Source organism: Colletotrichum paranaense (assembly GCF_030867605.1).
Source record: "Colletotrichum paranaense strain IMI 384185 chromosome Unknown Scaffold_6.1, whole genome shotgun sequence".
Lineage (NCBI taxonomy): Eukaryota > Fungi > Ascomycota > Sordariomycetes > Glomerellales > Glomerellaceae > Colletotrichum > Colletotrichum paranaense.
Genome location: NW_026848964.1, coordinates 2,159,461 through 2,175,050, shown reverse-complemented (window position 1 = coordinate 2,175,050; position 15,590 = coordinate 2,159,461). Strand labels below are relative to the sequence as shown.

Here is a 15,590-nt window from a genome sequence, read left to right as displayed (position 1 = left end):
CCCACCAGTGCCCACGCTGCGTGGTCTCGTCTCTGTCTCGTTCACGGAGTACTCACACTCACATTCTCCTTCCCACTCACAGACGTTCCCTACTTCGTAAGGTACCTGGGGCTTTCCGAAGGACGAGGCAAGCCTCGCTGTCATCTGAACTTTTCACCATCTTCTTCCACCATGCACCCCCCTTGACGCCATTGGCAAGGGGTACCATCCACCTCTTGACTTGGCTTGCCCGCTAGATCCCCCTTCCCGTCTTCCATGATACGCACCGCGTGCGCGCACACACACGCTCTTCCAGGCAAGCGCTGTAGTTGTTGCGGCTTGCGGCTTGCCCTGGACTGGGCTCCTCCCCCAGTACGGATAAGATGTAAACTCCTGCTTACTGTACCCATGTACCCCTGTCGGGTCTGAAGCTTTGTGGTCGAGCGTAATCTTGTTACCCGCATTGTGGGCTCCCGTGTGAACCGACGACGGAAAGAAAGCTAGCCGCAGACAATCCCCAGCAAGGACCCAAGTCGATCCGACCCCTCCCGAGTAGCAGAACATGAGAAAGGCCATGCGTGGGTGGGCGGCGAGATACCTTACGCCATGGGAGAGCGGCAAGATACCTACCTTACTGAGGCTAAAGTGAACCTTCTTTATTGCTCGCTTGTTTCCCACCTTCATTGCTCTATTCCCGCCCCTTCTCTTCTTTTCTCTTCATCCCGTTCACTGTGTGTCAATTTCTTCAAACTTCCAAAAGCGCTGGTCTGCTTTCCTGGTCCACCGGTTTTGCTTACACTTTCCTTTCCCTTCGAGACCTACTACGACCCTGTCACTCCCTCGGACGACATTCTTAATACCTCTTTCTAATCTTTCGCTTCATCGACCGTCCCAGGTGGCACCGATCGACAACAATATTATATCCGAATTTCTGTCCCGAGAGAACAGCCGATCGAAAAGGAAAAGAAAGTCTAGGGCGAGCAAAGCTGAAACCACACAACATATCTTAATCAACCATGCCTTCCACAATGAAGTCTGTTCTCGTCGCCTGCCTGGCCGCAGTGGCCACCGCCGCCCCCCTCGGCCCCAAGTTGAACGCCGACCAGATGAAGATCTACGATCTCGCCAAGAGGCAACAGGCTGGAGCTGGGGCTGCTGGATTGACGGATATTGATATCCTGCAATTGTGAGTTTGGGACTCGAAACAGGACAACATATGTTGGGCATTGGAACTAATATGGACTTCACAGCGCTCTTACTTTGGAATGGCTCGAGGGTACCTTCTACCAGCAAGGCTTCCAAAAGTTCCCCGCACAAGACTTCCAGGCTCTTGGTCTGTCCAACGAGCAAGTCAACGACCTGCAACAAGTCGGTGCTACTGAGCTGTCTCACGTGTCTTTCCTGCAATCCGCTATTGCCCAGGCCGGCACTCAGCCCGTCCAGCCTTGCCAGTACAACTTCGGTTTCACGAACGCTGCTGGCATGGTCGCAACTGCCGGTGTACTCGAGAACGTCGGTGTTTCTGCCTACCTCGGCGCTGCTCCTCTCGTCAAGGACAAGGCCATCCTCGGCGCTGCTGGCTCCATCCTCACCATCGAGGCTCGCCATCAGACCTTCATCCGTGCCGCCTCTAAGCAGATCGCCATTCCCCAGGCCTTCGACGCCCCTCTTGGTGTCCGCGCCGTCTTCTCTCTGGCCGCACCCTTCATCGTCTCCTGCCCCCAGGGCTCCAACCTGGCTCTGCAGCCCTTCCCCAAGTTGGCAATGACCGCCCCCGCCGACCCCAAGGCCGTCGCCGTCGGTGCCCCGATTATGCTCCAGTCCGATGCCGCACCCCAGGCCAAGGCTTGCGCGTTCACCACTGGTGGCATTCAGCCCGGTGGAACTGCCTTCACCCCCTTCAACCCCCAGACTGGCTGTGTCGTTCCCCAGGGTCTCAGCGGAGTCGTCTACCTCTCCCTCACCAACAACGCCCCGATGGCTGGCACGCTCACCGATGACATCATTGTGGCCGGTCCCATGGTGCTTACCATCTCGTAAGCGCGTTTCGACAGTACGGGGTTTGCGGCCGCCCAGTTATGGGTTGGGCTGAAAGGACGTGACGGGTGTGCGTTGATTAATCCCGAAGGTCAAAAACAAAGCTAAAATTGGGGGAATTAAGCGCATGATGCCTTCGCTTTACGACATCGGAAGTTGGATAGTCAAGAGTCAAATCAGCCAGTATTTCGAAAATGTCGACCTCTTTTTTTTTCTCTTTCTGACTCTTCGCTCCCTCCAACCTCACTATCCGATCCGATCGAAAAACATTTCACTTCTCTGGCTGAATAGATAGCCTGTATATATGATGGTCATATTATATATATTCCCAACGGGGGTTTCAGGAGTCTTACCAAGACTTTTATGTATTGTTTAACTGGTAACTCATTTTTCTTTTCTCATCTCATCTCCTCAAAGAGTCTTTTGTTACATTACTTTTCATTTGTCGCATCAAATCCCTCGCAGTCTTGGAGTAGACTTGGGAACAAACATCAGGAAGGGCGAAAAGGGCCAGGAAAAATCGTGCCCCGGGCAAGCGGAAGAATTCTATGATACCAGCAGAATAAAGCACGATTTTTGAAACATGTTCAACACATAGAATCTTCACCCTTCCTCTGTGCGCAAAACAAAAAGATGATTCTACTGAGAGAATAGGGAAAAGTAGAGGAGCTGGGAAAAAATGAGTCGAGTAACGAGGGAAGCGATACAACTGAGACCAGCGCGCAATTCAAAAGCTATCTTTCATCAGCCGCAGAGGCTGCTAACTCATAATAGGTTCCAACTTGGCGGTGAGGTGTGAGGTGTGAGGTGTGGGGTGATTAGCTGAGCGGCGGCCAAGAGCCGCAGTGGCTCAAGCTGAGCATAAGTAACCCTGAGGATGAGACTAGTTTTCTGGGTAGGCTGGGTAAGGGTATGTTCGAAAGAACGGTACGGATAGCCGAGCCGACGACGAGTCGGTGCCAAATCGGTGTCTATTATACTTACACAGTTGACTCGGCGCCAAACCTTCTTGCGAGTCAGCCTGGCCCGAGACACGGTGGTAGTTGTGTCTCGGGTCGGGATGTGCCTACACATACCGGTGCGCCTGTGGGATTGTTGGTTTCCAAAGCGCCCTTGAAGTAAGTCGGAGGTATCGGGTAAGCCGTTATCTGACTTATGCGGAATCTTAGTCTGGAAATCGTGTGCAATTCCCCCGTCTCGGCTTTGTCATGAATCCAAGTCTGCTTGATGGTGGCCAAGAATTGAACATTGAGGCAATCTCGTCAGGTGGTCATCAAGACCGAAGCACGGGATAGCGATCGACTGGCAGTATTTCAGCATATGGTACTCGTTCAACTGTGATCACTCGCGTTCGAAGTCCACGATGAAATCTGTACAACATTTTCGTTGACCGAGACTACTACCGGTCGTTAGCAATAAGTGGTAATACTATGAAGCGAGAAGAACAGCAAATACATGTGGCCGGGGAGGTCAAGTCTACAAATTCTACCGTGTTGGAAACTTGCAGGCGCTGTTATGATATTGCGTGATCTTTGATATGAATCTTACGACCTTTGTGAGTATTCACATAGGTATGCAAGTGAATGTTTCCGCCCCCGGTGGCGTATGACTGCTAGGTAATTGATCTGGGAGATGCGTATTTCTCAAGGACCATGTTTGAACTTGGAGCGTACCTTGTACTGCCGTGGTCTACCATTGTCAAGAGCCAACGGTGTCCCGATAGGGTGCCCTGGATACATCTCGCCGGAACAGGTGCCGCTGCTCCAGGCCAATGTGGGGTCGGCCGGCCTTGGCAGAGCGTGGGGCAGGAGCTGGAACTCTGAGATGCATGCCCCCGCATCGGAATGATACTAATCACCGTCTTTTATTCACCTCAGCTAGCAATGAGATGGAACAGGTCATTTCAGCCACGAGTTCTCCAGGAAGCATCACTTTGTTCTCTTGAACTCGCTTAAAACTGGCCTTCTCTGCAACCGAGGTTCTCATAGCTGACTAGGCTCATGTCCCGCCCGACGGAGGCATGGCGACACAATCCTCACGCAAGCAAGGTCGTCTAGTATTCATCATAAACCTATAATATGAGACTTTGTGTAGGAATCCCCCAAATTACCACTGGCATTCACGGTTTCCAGGTTTAGCGCAAAAGCTTAAAGGGGAACCCCATCCGATCTAGATTGCTCCCATATACTCCGTACGGACAATTGATCTAAAAATGATCTGCCGAATATCAACCCCGCGCGTGCCCCTCATCTAGCTCCGTCTGGCAGTTCGGTCGCCCGCGTGGTGACGTCTGCGGGGTCAAAGTCTGCCCGCAAAATGGAGCAGATAAGTCAACATTCTTCGGAATGGCACCCCGGCGATGGGGAAAATTACTGTTGCATCAATGGATCTCTGGCAATATGTCCGGCTCGATGCCGTCCCGTTGCGGGGTTGACTCGGTTCTCATAACAATCAGGGTCCATTCGACGATCTTCAACTTCTTCTTCACTCCAGAGCAAATTTACAACTGTTGATCATACACACTTAGAGCTTAAGATGAGTCGTCCGTTCAACAAAGTACTGTACTTTGCCCAGCCCTCCCAGATGAACAGTCTCCTAACATATTGAACAGGTCGTGATTGTCGGGGCTGGCCCCTCCGGTCTCCTACTCGCCTTACTGCTGTCCAAGCACGGCATTCCCGTTCACATCATCGAGGCCCAAGACCACCTCGACCAGCAACCGCGCGCCGCCCACTACGGTCCCGCCGCCATTCCCGATCTCAAGCGAGCAGGGATCTTGGAGGAAGTCCGCCGCCGCGGCATGACGCTGAACAAATTTGTATGGCGCCGGCTCGACGACCACGGCGTTATCACCGGGTTCGATGCGGGCGTGCTCCGCGACGTCGACGGCGAGGATCTGAGGACCACATGCCTCGTCCTACAAGAGCTTGACCAGCTCATGCTCGACGAGTTTTTGAACAAGTACAACGGTACCATCAGCTGGGAGCACCGCGTCGTCGGCCTCGGACAGGATGAGGCCCGCGCCTGGGTCGACGTCGAGACACCCGGGTCCGATGGGGAGAAACAAAAGGAGAAGAAGCGGATCGAAGCTGATTACATTATCGGCTGCGACGGCGCCAACAGCGCCATCCGCAAGGGCCTCTTCGGAGACGAGTATCCCGGCTGGACGTGGGATCAGCAGATCGTCGCGACGAACACGTACTACGACTTTGCGGGGAAATTCGGCTTCGACGACGCAAACTTCATCATCCATCCAGACCATTTCTTCATGGCGGCCAAGATCACCAGTGACGGCCTGTACCGCGTGACCTACGGCGAGGAGCCGAACCTCTCGCACGAGGAGCTCCAAGCGCGCCAGCAAGAAAAGTTCAGGACGATGCTGCCGGGCCACCCGGGGCCCGACGAGTACAAAGTGGTCAACTTTGCACCGTACAAGATGCATCAGCGGTGCGCTCCGCGGTTCCGTGTGGGCCGGTTCATGCTGGCGGCGGACGCGGCGCACTTGTGTAACCCCTGGGGCGGGCTGGGGATCACGGGCGGGTTCGTCGATGTCGGCGGGTTGTACGACTGTCTTGCGGGGATATGGGACGGGGTGGCGGACGAGGGGATACTCGATTTGTATAGCGAGAAGAGGCGGGAGAAATGGAAGACGATTATCGACCCGATATCGCAGGAGAACTTTAGGAGGGTGTCGGATGCGGATCCGGGGACGAGGTTGGAGAGGGATGGGTTCATGCAGATGTGTGTGCGGGCTGAGAAGGATCCGGTGTTCATGAAGGAGTTGATGATGGGGAGCTTCGAGGTGAGGTACGATTTTACGCAGCATTACAAGAAGGTCAATGGGCAGTAGTGAGGAGTGTTTATAAGGAGCCATTCACCTCGGCAGAGGTTCCGTTGTATATATTGAGCGAAGGAGCAGTATGTAGGTATGCCAAACCAATAATCAAGCATGTCGCATTTTCGCAAGTTATACACCTTCATGGCCAAGCTCACAGGTCTTCGGCTGAGCAACATGCTACCACAACTTACACCAGGGGAACTAAGCCAAGGACTAGGTATCTTCCCGTCTCTTAGGCTACCAATTTCCTAACGTCGCGTGCAAGCTCCAGTAGTGAAGAATCAATACTAGGTAGACTATTTGGATTTTATGTAGCGGTACAGATGATGGGTTAACATGATCTGAAATGACTTCTCGTCATCATCTACCTTTTTGTTCAACTGATACAAGCAGTAACGCCCCAGTTGTCCCTCCACCTTGGTGCCCTCGAGATCATGTTACCAGTATCTCAACCTAGATAATTGCAATGTCGTTACTACTTAAAACAGTAACGATAATATTCATACCTCCGTCCAACCTTCTCGCAGGTAAGTGCTATGATATAAAATATAGCTACTGAGCGTTTTATCTTGACCTAGCACCGCAACATCGGCGAAGCTACGTTGTTTTCTGACGTTGTGTATAAAGCAGATGAGCGTCAAAAGATCAGTAGGGTAAGAACTGAATATCTTTTAGTCTCTCTGAAGATTTAGTATTTCTTCGGTGTGGCCTTAGGGAGTAAATCATTTAGAAGACGGCCGCCTACCAAAATTGGAAAGGTAGAAGCCGGTGAAGAATAGGGCGCTGGAATGACGAGGCTACTCGTATCATCCTTTATACCCGTGATATAAGAAGACAACGTTTAGCGACTGGACTGATGTTGTGACTTCGGGAAACTTATTCTTAAGGGTCAATGTATTATCCTCAAGTAGTATGGACACACGCTATCTCCTCCATTCAAATTTGAGGTGTGAGGGGGTAAAGGGAGACTAAGAACGGAGTTTCGAATATGCTTGATTCAAGGATTAAAGCCCGTAGATTATCCCTTCTGGGTAATTAGCATCACCGGATCGAAAACACTATGTGTTAAGCTTTGTGGGAGTCTGTGACGACCGGCAGGCCGGCCCCACCTACGGGACAACATTCGGAATATATGGGGCCAATACTCCGTCTCCTGTCATTTACGCTACAAGACGCCGTCGTTCTGGATGACTCCGATACAATGTTTGGCCTCACCTACCGCAACGCCTGGCATATCTTCAATGATTCTAGCTCACATTCACTCAATTTATTGCACAAGCCGATGAAGTGACCGAGAGAAGGATTGTGTTGACCTTGCACAATTGCATAACTCGCTCGGAGGAGTGGGGTTGCCACGATGGACCGTCGGCCCACACCTATTCTCAGCGCTCCAATAAGAGACTCGCGCCCGGCGCTTAATCCTAACGGTTCACTGCAACCCAATTTGTCACTGCAGACAGACTGTCATACCCCTGTCAACCTCTTCCTCTTCTTCATACAACTCATGCTGTCCATTGTTGTCAACTCACGGAGTATGTGATACGAAGAATTGGAAAGGCGGACTGGAATTGCCGCATAAAGTGACATCCAGAGTCTGGTAACCAAAATAATGACTTTGAAAGCGGCTCAGCAGTGGCAAGGCATTCTAGGTCCTGGTCTAGCCCCCGCAGGGCCGCGGCCCCTCGATCATCTCTCGAGCGCTTAGCCATCACCTCTCATTCCTCAATACCCATGGCCGAAGGCCCACGTCGAGCACCGAGTTGGTGCACGATCCCTGGACGCCATCACGTCCTGTTGGCGCGATGTAGTATTCGAGGCCAGGAACGGCTCAGAATCATGCGCATCGGCTCGTTGCCGCGCTGAGGATTATGCTGTTGGTAGCAAGTTAACCTCTTAGTCTGTTTCGGCGACCCAAACTGTCGGGTTCAGTCTGTCGGTCAAGTTCCCTTAAGGTTCTGCGTCTCCCAGGAACAGGAGTTGTCTGGCTTGAGTTCCTTTCATCTCTCTCTTCCTCGTCTTCTCTTTCGTCTGGTTTCCTTTGTTACTGGAGCTGGTTTGGGCGGGTTTCTCTTTTCAATTTTTGTTACCAAGAGTCATTGAGTCTTTCATGATAGCTCTAGTCAACTGAGCCACACAACCATACAACGGAGCATAGCTGAGGTTCTTGCATTACTTTCCTTGGTAGTCTACGCTCATTGTCCCCCGAGGCTATGGGTATCAAGGGGCCCGAGGTCCAAGAGACTCGGCTTCTCCAGGATGACGCCCCTCAGAACCAGAGCCTAAAGGCTTCTCTGCCCTTCGTCTTTCAAAGGTCGCGAGACAGTGAATGTAGTCTTGAAACAGGTCAGATGAACACGGAGACCAACCGCAAGTCGAAGGATGCGAACTAACATATCCAACAGTTCACAAACATGGCTGGAAACCATTGACTCTCAGTGCTCCGGTACTTTTCTCCTTCGCTTTCATATCATTACTTCTTGCGGTCATTATCGAGATACTCGCCCAACGAAGCCAGTCTCAAGGAGGCCTCGCCCTTTCGAAATCAGCTGACGATATACCGGCTTTTGCAAACTTCTGCTACCTTTTTCTACCCACGATCGTTGCCGTCATATACAGTTTACTCTGGAGCTGGATTGACCTTGATGTCAAGCGAATGCAACCATGGCTGGAGATGTCAAGACCAAAAGGCGCTACAGCAGAAAAGTCGATGTTTCTGGACTACCCGTACGACTTCATCGCTTTCGTTCCGATCAAAGCGGCCAAGAGAAGGTATGCTTGCCCTTGCGACACTTTCCAGGTTTGAGCTCACCCAACGCAGACATTGGGCAGTCTTTTACGGCGGAACAGTCATGGTACTCATTTTCTGGGTAATCACACCCCTCCAGAGTGCAATACTTGGAACGGGCCCGGTCGATGTAAGACGGCAAGTCAATATATCTGCTACCGAGGCTCTTCGGCCGGCTTCAGAGCACTTCGGATTGATGGATGTGACTATTCTCAATGAGGGCTATGCCCAGACATGGCTGAACCAGCGATTGCCACCTTACACGACGCCGGAATACACGCTGCTCCCTTTCGACACCAAGAGTCAAGCTATCCAAGGATCTTCGACCAATTGGACAGGATCTACCACCAAATTCTGGACTCAATTGGCTTGCTGGCCCGCGGAGGTTCACATGAACGGGGCCCCACGAAAGCATAACCACGACTTCCTCAATGGCCGTGGCTGTAATGCCAGTGAGATCAACAGCTATGGGAATTTTGAAAACGACTTGCCTTACCAGATGTTGTACATAGGGTATCCCTACAGTTCGTGGGTGGACTACTACCTGGGTGCCACTTGCTCGAAGCAATCAGCAGGCAATCAGTTTCTGGCCACGTGGGGTCACTCGGACTATCAGAAGAACGAGATCAACCTCACATCTATATTCTGCGAGACCAGCTACTACAAGCAGCCTGTCAATGCCTCCGTCAGAGCTGCTGACCTCGTCCCTTTGGAGAACTCGGTTGTTCCGCTGGGTCCTCGGGAAAGGCTTTTGGAAACAGAGTTTAACATGACAGCTTTCGAGCATCTACTAGGAGCCGGTGTATTAACAACGCAACCCGACGGTGCGAACGGTGGTACCAAAGAGTTTCCGTTTGGACGTCTACTGGAACAGCATCAGCAAGTCGCCAAATTGGGTATCAAATGGCCGATGGCACCGATGGCCGGCTTCGCGATTGGCTCACAAAAGAAAGTCAAGACACTCGATATTTACCGAGACGAGACCAGCTTGGGCAATGCTTACAACTCGACACACAAGATGCTCTTTTCCCTCGCACTCCGTCGGGTCCTCGAAAATTCCACGAATACGAACACGACCACTGGCAACATCGATGTCGAGCTACACGGTATCATTGTCAGCCGAGTCTTCTCCGCTATCGTCGAAGGAATGCTAGTTATTGTTGGGATTTTCACGACACTCCTATGGTTGCACGGCTATAGGGCGCCTAGCCGCTTGACGATGGACCCCGCCTCCTTAGGATCACTGATTAGTCTTTGTCAAAACAGCACTACGCTTCTCGACAAGCTTGCTGGAAAGGGAGCTCTACCCGAGGATGCCCTCAAGCAGTCTTTCAAAGACTTACGTTTCAAGTTGTTCTGCGGGTGCCAGAGTCGTTCAGGGCAAATGGTCATCAAAGTAGTCGATACCCGAGATCAGACAATTGAGGAGCGACGCATCAGCCTGACCCAGCCAGACACCACCTTTTCCGTCGGCCACTACTCTCCAGTCAAGCCCTTGGCCCTACGCCGAGGTGTTGGTGCTATGGTAACCTTGTCGATGATGGCGGCCGTCGGCGGATTGGTCTACTTCAAATTGCTCGAACGGCGCAACAAAGGTTCGAAGTATCATTTCTACGGCAGAGTCGAAAGCTCACTAAATTGACAGGAATCGTTCGTCCAAATGCAAGCTTCGAAGTGCTGCAGATACTCGAAAACTACGTGCCCACTATCTTTGCAACTTTGCTGGAGCCCTTTTGGGTGCTCGTCAACAGGCTTCTATGCATCCTGCAACCATTTGAGGACTTATGGAACGGCAAACGGTCGGCCAAGGGCTCCATCAATGCCAGATACACCTCTCTACCCCCGCAGCTCGTTTTTTGGAGGGCAGCCAAGTCGGGCCACTTCATTCTCACGGCCATGTGCGCGTTGGCCTTGCTGTCTAATCTTCTAGCTGTCGGTCTCGGTGGTCTCTTCAACGAAAAGCCAATAGATATTGAGCGCCCTTACAACTTTCAACAATCATTCATGCCTCGACTGAGTAACGCATCCGTTTACGGCTCAGAAGCCCGCGGAACTTTCCATAACTCGGCTCCGTACGAGGTTCCATTTTACATTTTAATGAATAACGTGTCTCAGAACACACCACTTACACCGTGGGTCAACCACGACTACTTTTTTCAGCCCTTCGACATTGTTCCCCAAGACGAGGACAAGACGAGCGGCACAACGTTTACGGCGCGGACCAGGGGCTTCAGTACTAATCCATCCTGCTCTGACTTTGGTACTTACAACACGATAAGGAAAGCGCCTCAGGTGAATTACACAATGACCAGGAACGGCGAAGCTGTGAAGGGTTGCAGCACAAGCTTTATCACGAAAGATATAAAACTCGACAGCGATTACGACATCTTTCCCGGGCCGGCTTCGAAGGAGATTGTGCAAAAATTGGACACCTCATACGACTTGACACCCTGCGAGACCACTTTGCTCATGGGCTGGTCGCGGATTTCTCATGCTTCGAACATCACCAAATCAACAAACTCAACGACAACCACGAAACGATCGCGAAGTACCGTGTTGGGGGATGGAGAAATCGCGAGCACATTTGTCATTTGTCAGCCACTCTTCGCCACGGCCATGTTCGATGTCACGGTGGATTGGCAGGGCTACATAATCAACGCGACCCGGGCATCCGATGTTTCGGCAACGCTCGACTACCCACTCTCGACGAACCACACGGATGCGATATCCGCACACGTCAACGAGCTCATTGTCTCAACCCAAAAGAGCTGGCACAACGACAGCTTCTCCCGCGACTGGATGAATTATCTACTCAAGATCCAACCGGGCCACGCGAACCTTCTCGACCCGAACATCCCACCAAACGCTACCGCGCTGATCCCCGCCCTCGAAGCCGTCTACCGTCAGATCTTTGTCCTTCTCCTCGGCAACAACCAGAACTTCCTCGACACCTACCCCGAACCCGTGACCATATCCGGCATCCGGCACACCACAGAGACGCGCATCTTTCTGGACACCACCGCCCTCGTCATCAGCCTCGTCGTCCTGGCCATCAACATCGTCGTGGCCGTCGCGCTGTACGGCCTGGCCATCAAGCACTTCCTCCCGCGCATGCCCACGACCATCGGGTCCATCCTCGCCTACCTCGCGCCCAGCAGAGCGGTGCGCGAGTACGACGGCGCCGGAGGCAGCCTCGAGAGCAAAGCCACGTTCAGCTTCGGTCGGTATGTCGGCGAAGATGGGCGCGCGCACGTTGGCATCGAGCTTGACCCCTTTGTAGTGCCCGTGAAACTCTCCGCGTTGAGAAAGGGCGATACGGAACCGAGAACAGGGCTGCTGGGGAGGCTGCTGGGGAGACGGAAAGCGGGACGGCGAGGTGATACGTGGTTGTGAGCATGAGACAGGCCAAAAGACCGGATGGAAAGCAATGATGGGATGAAAAGATTCACAATTATGAACTTGATACAGACACGCCCAAAATGGCTTGTTTTATTTCCACATCCAGAGGGATAAGGTCCCAAAAAACGATTAATACCCATAGTGCTATCGTTTCCGCGAATGCAAGTTGAGTTCCCGTTAATGCCCATGACTGCAAAACCCGCGCTTTTTGGACCCTAGCAGCGACTCAAGAATGTTTCGATTCTGCATTTGTTTCTCCCATAGTATCGTAAGGCGTTTTTTGCACATGCAACGCTGATCACGTCCATGCGTGTCCTCTTCATCTGATATAGCATGTGTCAGCCTGTTCAGCTCGACAAGGAACAGCTCTCATTCGACTACGCACCCTTCCAAGACCTGCACTTGTCAATTATGCAAGAGGCTTGCTCTCGAGGTGTGAGAAAAAAGACAAAAGACAGAGGAAAACAAAGTTTGGGTTATGTCAAGGTCCCTGTCCGCCCGGGGAACCCCACGATATCTTTGACTCGTTTCCCAGGATCTCCCCGCCCGCGTGTCAGAGACGCCACTTCGGATTGTTAAGCTCTGGTCCGCAAGTGGCCGTCGGACGCTTTGACGGGAGATAGAGCTGAAAGCTTGGGGTTTGGGGTGTGTGGATTGGTGAGTGAGAGGATCAGGCATGGGACTTTTCAAGATTCACATGGCGAAATTCACAGTGGAAATGTTTTATGATGAGCATGTGTTATGCTATTGATCTTCTCGTGCTACTTTTCTCATGCCTGTCGATCCAAACAATGTGCGCCCAAATAGGGATACCAATATGAAATGTATATGTACAGAATTTTGTCGTAAATGTTCAAGAAAGAAAATGAAACGCCCCAAGTCTTTGTGCAGTGCACTGTATGTTGTCATGACTTTGTCCAATGTATCCCCGAGGTATCATATCCCGTAAATGCTAAACCGTTCATGAAAGAGCGTTCGCCATCGACCAGCTTAGGCGGAACGGAAGCGAAGGGAGCGCTGGCGAAGGGCACGCTTGCGGCCGTTTCGGGTCACAACCATGCTCAGCTCGGAGCTGATGCCAGCAGTGCAAGAAGTACCGCCGGCAAGGGCCTGGACGGAAGACCAAGTGCCGCTGGCGCAACGCTGGAAGGAGCTGCCTCCGACACAGTTCCAGGCGCCCTCATCGGTGCAGGCAGCGCCAACAGTCTGGGCACCAGCGGTAGTGCCGTTGCCACTGCCGCTGCCAGTACCAGACGAGGGGGCGGCGGAGGGAGCGGCAGAAGGGGCGGCACTGGGAGTGACTGCAGGTGCCTTGGTAGCAGAAGCGGAAGCGGTGGGAGTGGCGGAGGCTCCACCGTTGGCGGGGACAGTGATGAAGACACCGCCGGGGAGGGAGGCGTTGCCGGTAGGCTTGGAAGCAGACGGCTTAGACGAAGCCACGGCAGAGGTGGGAGCAGCGGTGGGCGCGGCGCCTCCGTTGCCAGCAGTAGTGCTAGGCTTGGGAGTACCGGAAGAACCACCGCCGGAACCACCACCAGAAGAGGTGCCGCAGGAAGTGCCGTTAGGGGGGCCCAAGTTAGTGCCGAAGACGTCGACAGAGTCGCCGGCGTTGGGGAAGGTAACGTCGATGTTCTCGGACACAGTGCAGTCGTTGATGCCCTTCAAGTTGGCGACCATCATGTCGGGCAGAGCGTTGTAGGCCTCCTGAGAGCCACCGGAGCCAGTGATGGTGACGGGTCCGCAGTTCATGTACATCTCACGGTTTCCAACCTTGTTGAACCAGGTCCAGGCGATAGTACCGTTGCCAGCGGGCATGTCCTTGGGAATTGTGAAGTCGTAGGTGTCCTTGCCCTGCTGGTTGGCGTTGTCACCGAGGTTGCCGGCAGTGTTCTTGGCGGGGCAGCCTCCCTCAATAGACTTGATAACCTTCCAGACACTGTTCTTGTCGGGCTTAGCATCCCAAGTGATGGAGACCTGGCAAGAGCCACCACCGTGGACAGCAGAGCCAATGAAAGCCAACTCGCCGGTGGCACCCTGGGCGTAGACGTTGGATGCTCCCGCGGCATTGTAGCTGCTAGACTTGCAGGGGAAGTTGCTGCCGTCCTCAATAAGAGGGCTGTTGTCGAGGTTGGCGTTGTCGTAGGGCACGGGCTTGCTCATCTTCATGTGGGCACTGGCGAGGGTGGCCAGGCCGAAAGCGACGATTGCGTTGGCGTACATGTTGAGTGAGTTTTTTGAGTTGTGAAGTTAAGAATCTAAAACGTTCCAGACGTAAGAATCTAGGTATCGTATGGTTGTCGTTGTGACTGTGAGTTGAGTTGGAAAGAAGTTGTGGTTTCCGAAGAATGAGTACCTTTATAGAGCATGTTAGTTCTCGATCTCAACCTAGCCATTACACAAGATCCAGCATCTTCGACAGCGCATCTGTTCCTCAACAGGCCCGACTCGAAGCAACCAGCCACAGCCACGACCGTGAAAGTCCCGGTGTGACGGGACTGGGTGCCTTCGAAGAATGACATTGTTTGTGATACAGCGCGGGCCGCGATGTCGGACAAAGGCATCGGAATCGGGCCAAGAACGGCTGAGGCTGCGTGCCGTAACATTCCAGGTTACTTACAATGTCGTCTCGCTTTGTCTTGCTAGGAAGCTTTGACGTTGTGGGATGTTTCAACAAAAAAGTGTTGTAGTGAAGGTTGAGAATCGGATAGCTGTCGATGGGTCTCGAAGTTTCGATATTCGTTTGATTCCGGAAAGGATGGTATTTGCACCAGGCGAGTTGGATATGTTGATGGAAGTTGTGAAGAAGAATAAGGACTAGCCTTTGTTGAATGAGAAGTGAGAGAAGGTAAGATGTCGAAACGACAAGTTCTTTCCAAGCCCAAAGAATGCGAGAAGACGTGATGGTCCGAGAGGATGAGGAGTAGTAGAATGGGATTGTGAGGTCGGACAAGGCCAGGTCTTATAAGACCGGAAACAGACCAAAAGGGATGATGGGCAAAAACGAGGTGAGTACCTTAGTGACTGTAACTGACAGGGCCCCACGGACAGAATATGCCGGGCTTAGTGTGCAGAGAGTGACTTAGTGACTAAACGAATGGATACGGGAAAGGAGAGGCAAAAAAGCAATAAGCACGAGCTGCAGCAGAGAACGGCGGTAATCCCAGAAGGACTGGAGAAGGATGGACTGGAGGTCGGACCGGGAGGATGAGTAGCTGAACAAGATCGGTCCACTTGGGACGAGAGAGACATGGCGTTCTTTCTAGACAGGCGTTGAGCAAAATGGGCCAGTCAAGACCAGACATGGGCATCAGATCAAGGGGATTCGAAGCATGGTGGATCGACCGAGGGGTACAGGGGCAGGCCGTTGAAGAAGGAGAGGCATGGCCTTGAGGCTATGATAGGCCGGAGACATGCCCCTCGGCTTGTTTCGACATGGCTCAAAAAGACCGGACTAAACATTCTTGTGAGTGGGCAGGGGTGTGGAGGGTAGAGAGAAAAAGGACATGGAGATGAGTACGGAGTATAGGTGATCAGTCAGGGTGTGGGTGGCCA

At 52.6% G+C, this 15,590-nt stretch overlaps 6 protein-coding genes across 6 annotated transcripts; 3 read left to right on the top strand and 3 right to left on the bottom strand.

The window, feature by feature from the left end:
• Positions 1–153: 153 nt before the first annotated feature.
• CPAR01_08381 (uncharacterized protein) lies at positions 154–555 on the bottom strand (the record flags this gene model as incomplete). The annotated part of the gene is made up of 1 exon (XM_060492649.1): positions 154–555. One exon carries the CDS (start codon positions 553–555, stop codon positions 154–156), a length of 402 nt encoding a protein of 133 aa, XP_060349019.1.
• A 452-nt stretch (positions 556–1,007) lies between these two features.
• On the top strand, positions 1,008–2,019 carry CPAR01_08380 (twin-arginine translocation pathway signal; the record flags this gene model as incomplete). The annotated part of the gene is made up of 2 exons (XM_060492648.1): positions 1,008–1,165; positions 1,230–2,019. 2 exons carry the CDS (start codon positions 1,008–1,010, stop codon positions 2,017–2,019), a joined length of 948 nt encoding a protein of 315 aa, XP_060349018.1.
• Positions 2,020–4,551: 2,532 nt separating this feature from the next.
• Positions 4,552–5,866, top strand: CPAR01_08379 (FAD binding domain-containing protein; the record flags this gene model as incomplete). The annotated part of the gene is made up of 2 exons (XM_060492647.1): positions 4,552–4,572; positions 4,628–5,866. The coding sequence occupies 2 exons, from the start codon at positions 4,552–4,554 to the stop codon at positions 5,864–5,866; spliced, it is 1,260 nt and encodes a 419-aa protein (XP_060349017.1).
• Positions 5,867–8,064: 2,198 nt separating this feature from the next.
• Positions 8,065–12,032, top strand: CPAR01_08378 (uncharacterized protein; the record flags this gene model as incomplete). Its single annotated transcript, XM_060492646.1, has 4 exons — positions 8,065–8,197; positions 8,257–8,623; positions 8,673–10,234; positions 10,285–12,032. 4 exons carry the CDS (start codon positions 8,065–8,067, stop codon positions 12,030–12,032), a joined length of 3,810 nt encoding a protein of 1,269 aa, XP_060349016.1.
• A 996-nt stretch (positions 12,033–13,028) lies between these two features.
• Positions 13,029–14,258, bottom strand: CPAR01_08377 (endoglucanase; the record flags this gene model as incomplete). The annotated part of the gene is made up of 1 exon (XM_060492645.1): positions 13,029–14,258. One exon carries the CDS (start codon positions 14,256–14,258, stop codon positions 13,029–13,031), a length of 1,230 nt encoding a protein of 409 aa, XP_060349015.1.
• Positions 14,259–15,124: 866 nt separating this feature from the next.
• On the bottom strand, positions 15,125–15,346 carry CPAR01_08376 (uncharacterized protein; the record flags this gene model as incomplete). Its single annotated transcript, XM_060492644.1, has 1 exon — positions 15,125–15,346. The coding sequence occupies one exon, from the start codon at positions 15,344–15,346 to the stop codon at positions 15,125–15,127; it is 222 nt and encodes a 73-aa protein (XP_060349014.1).
• Between the last annotated feature and the right edge of the window lie 244 nt (positions 15,347–15,590).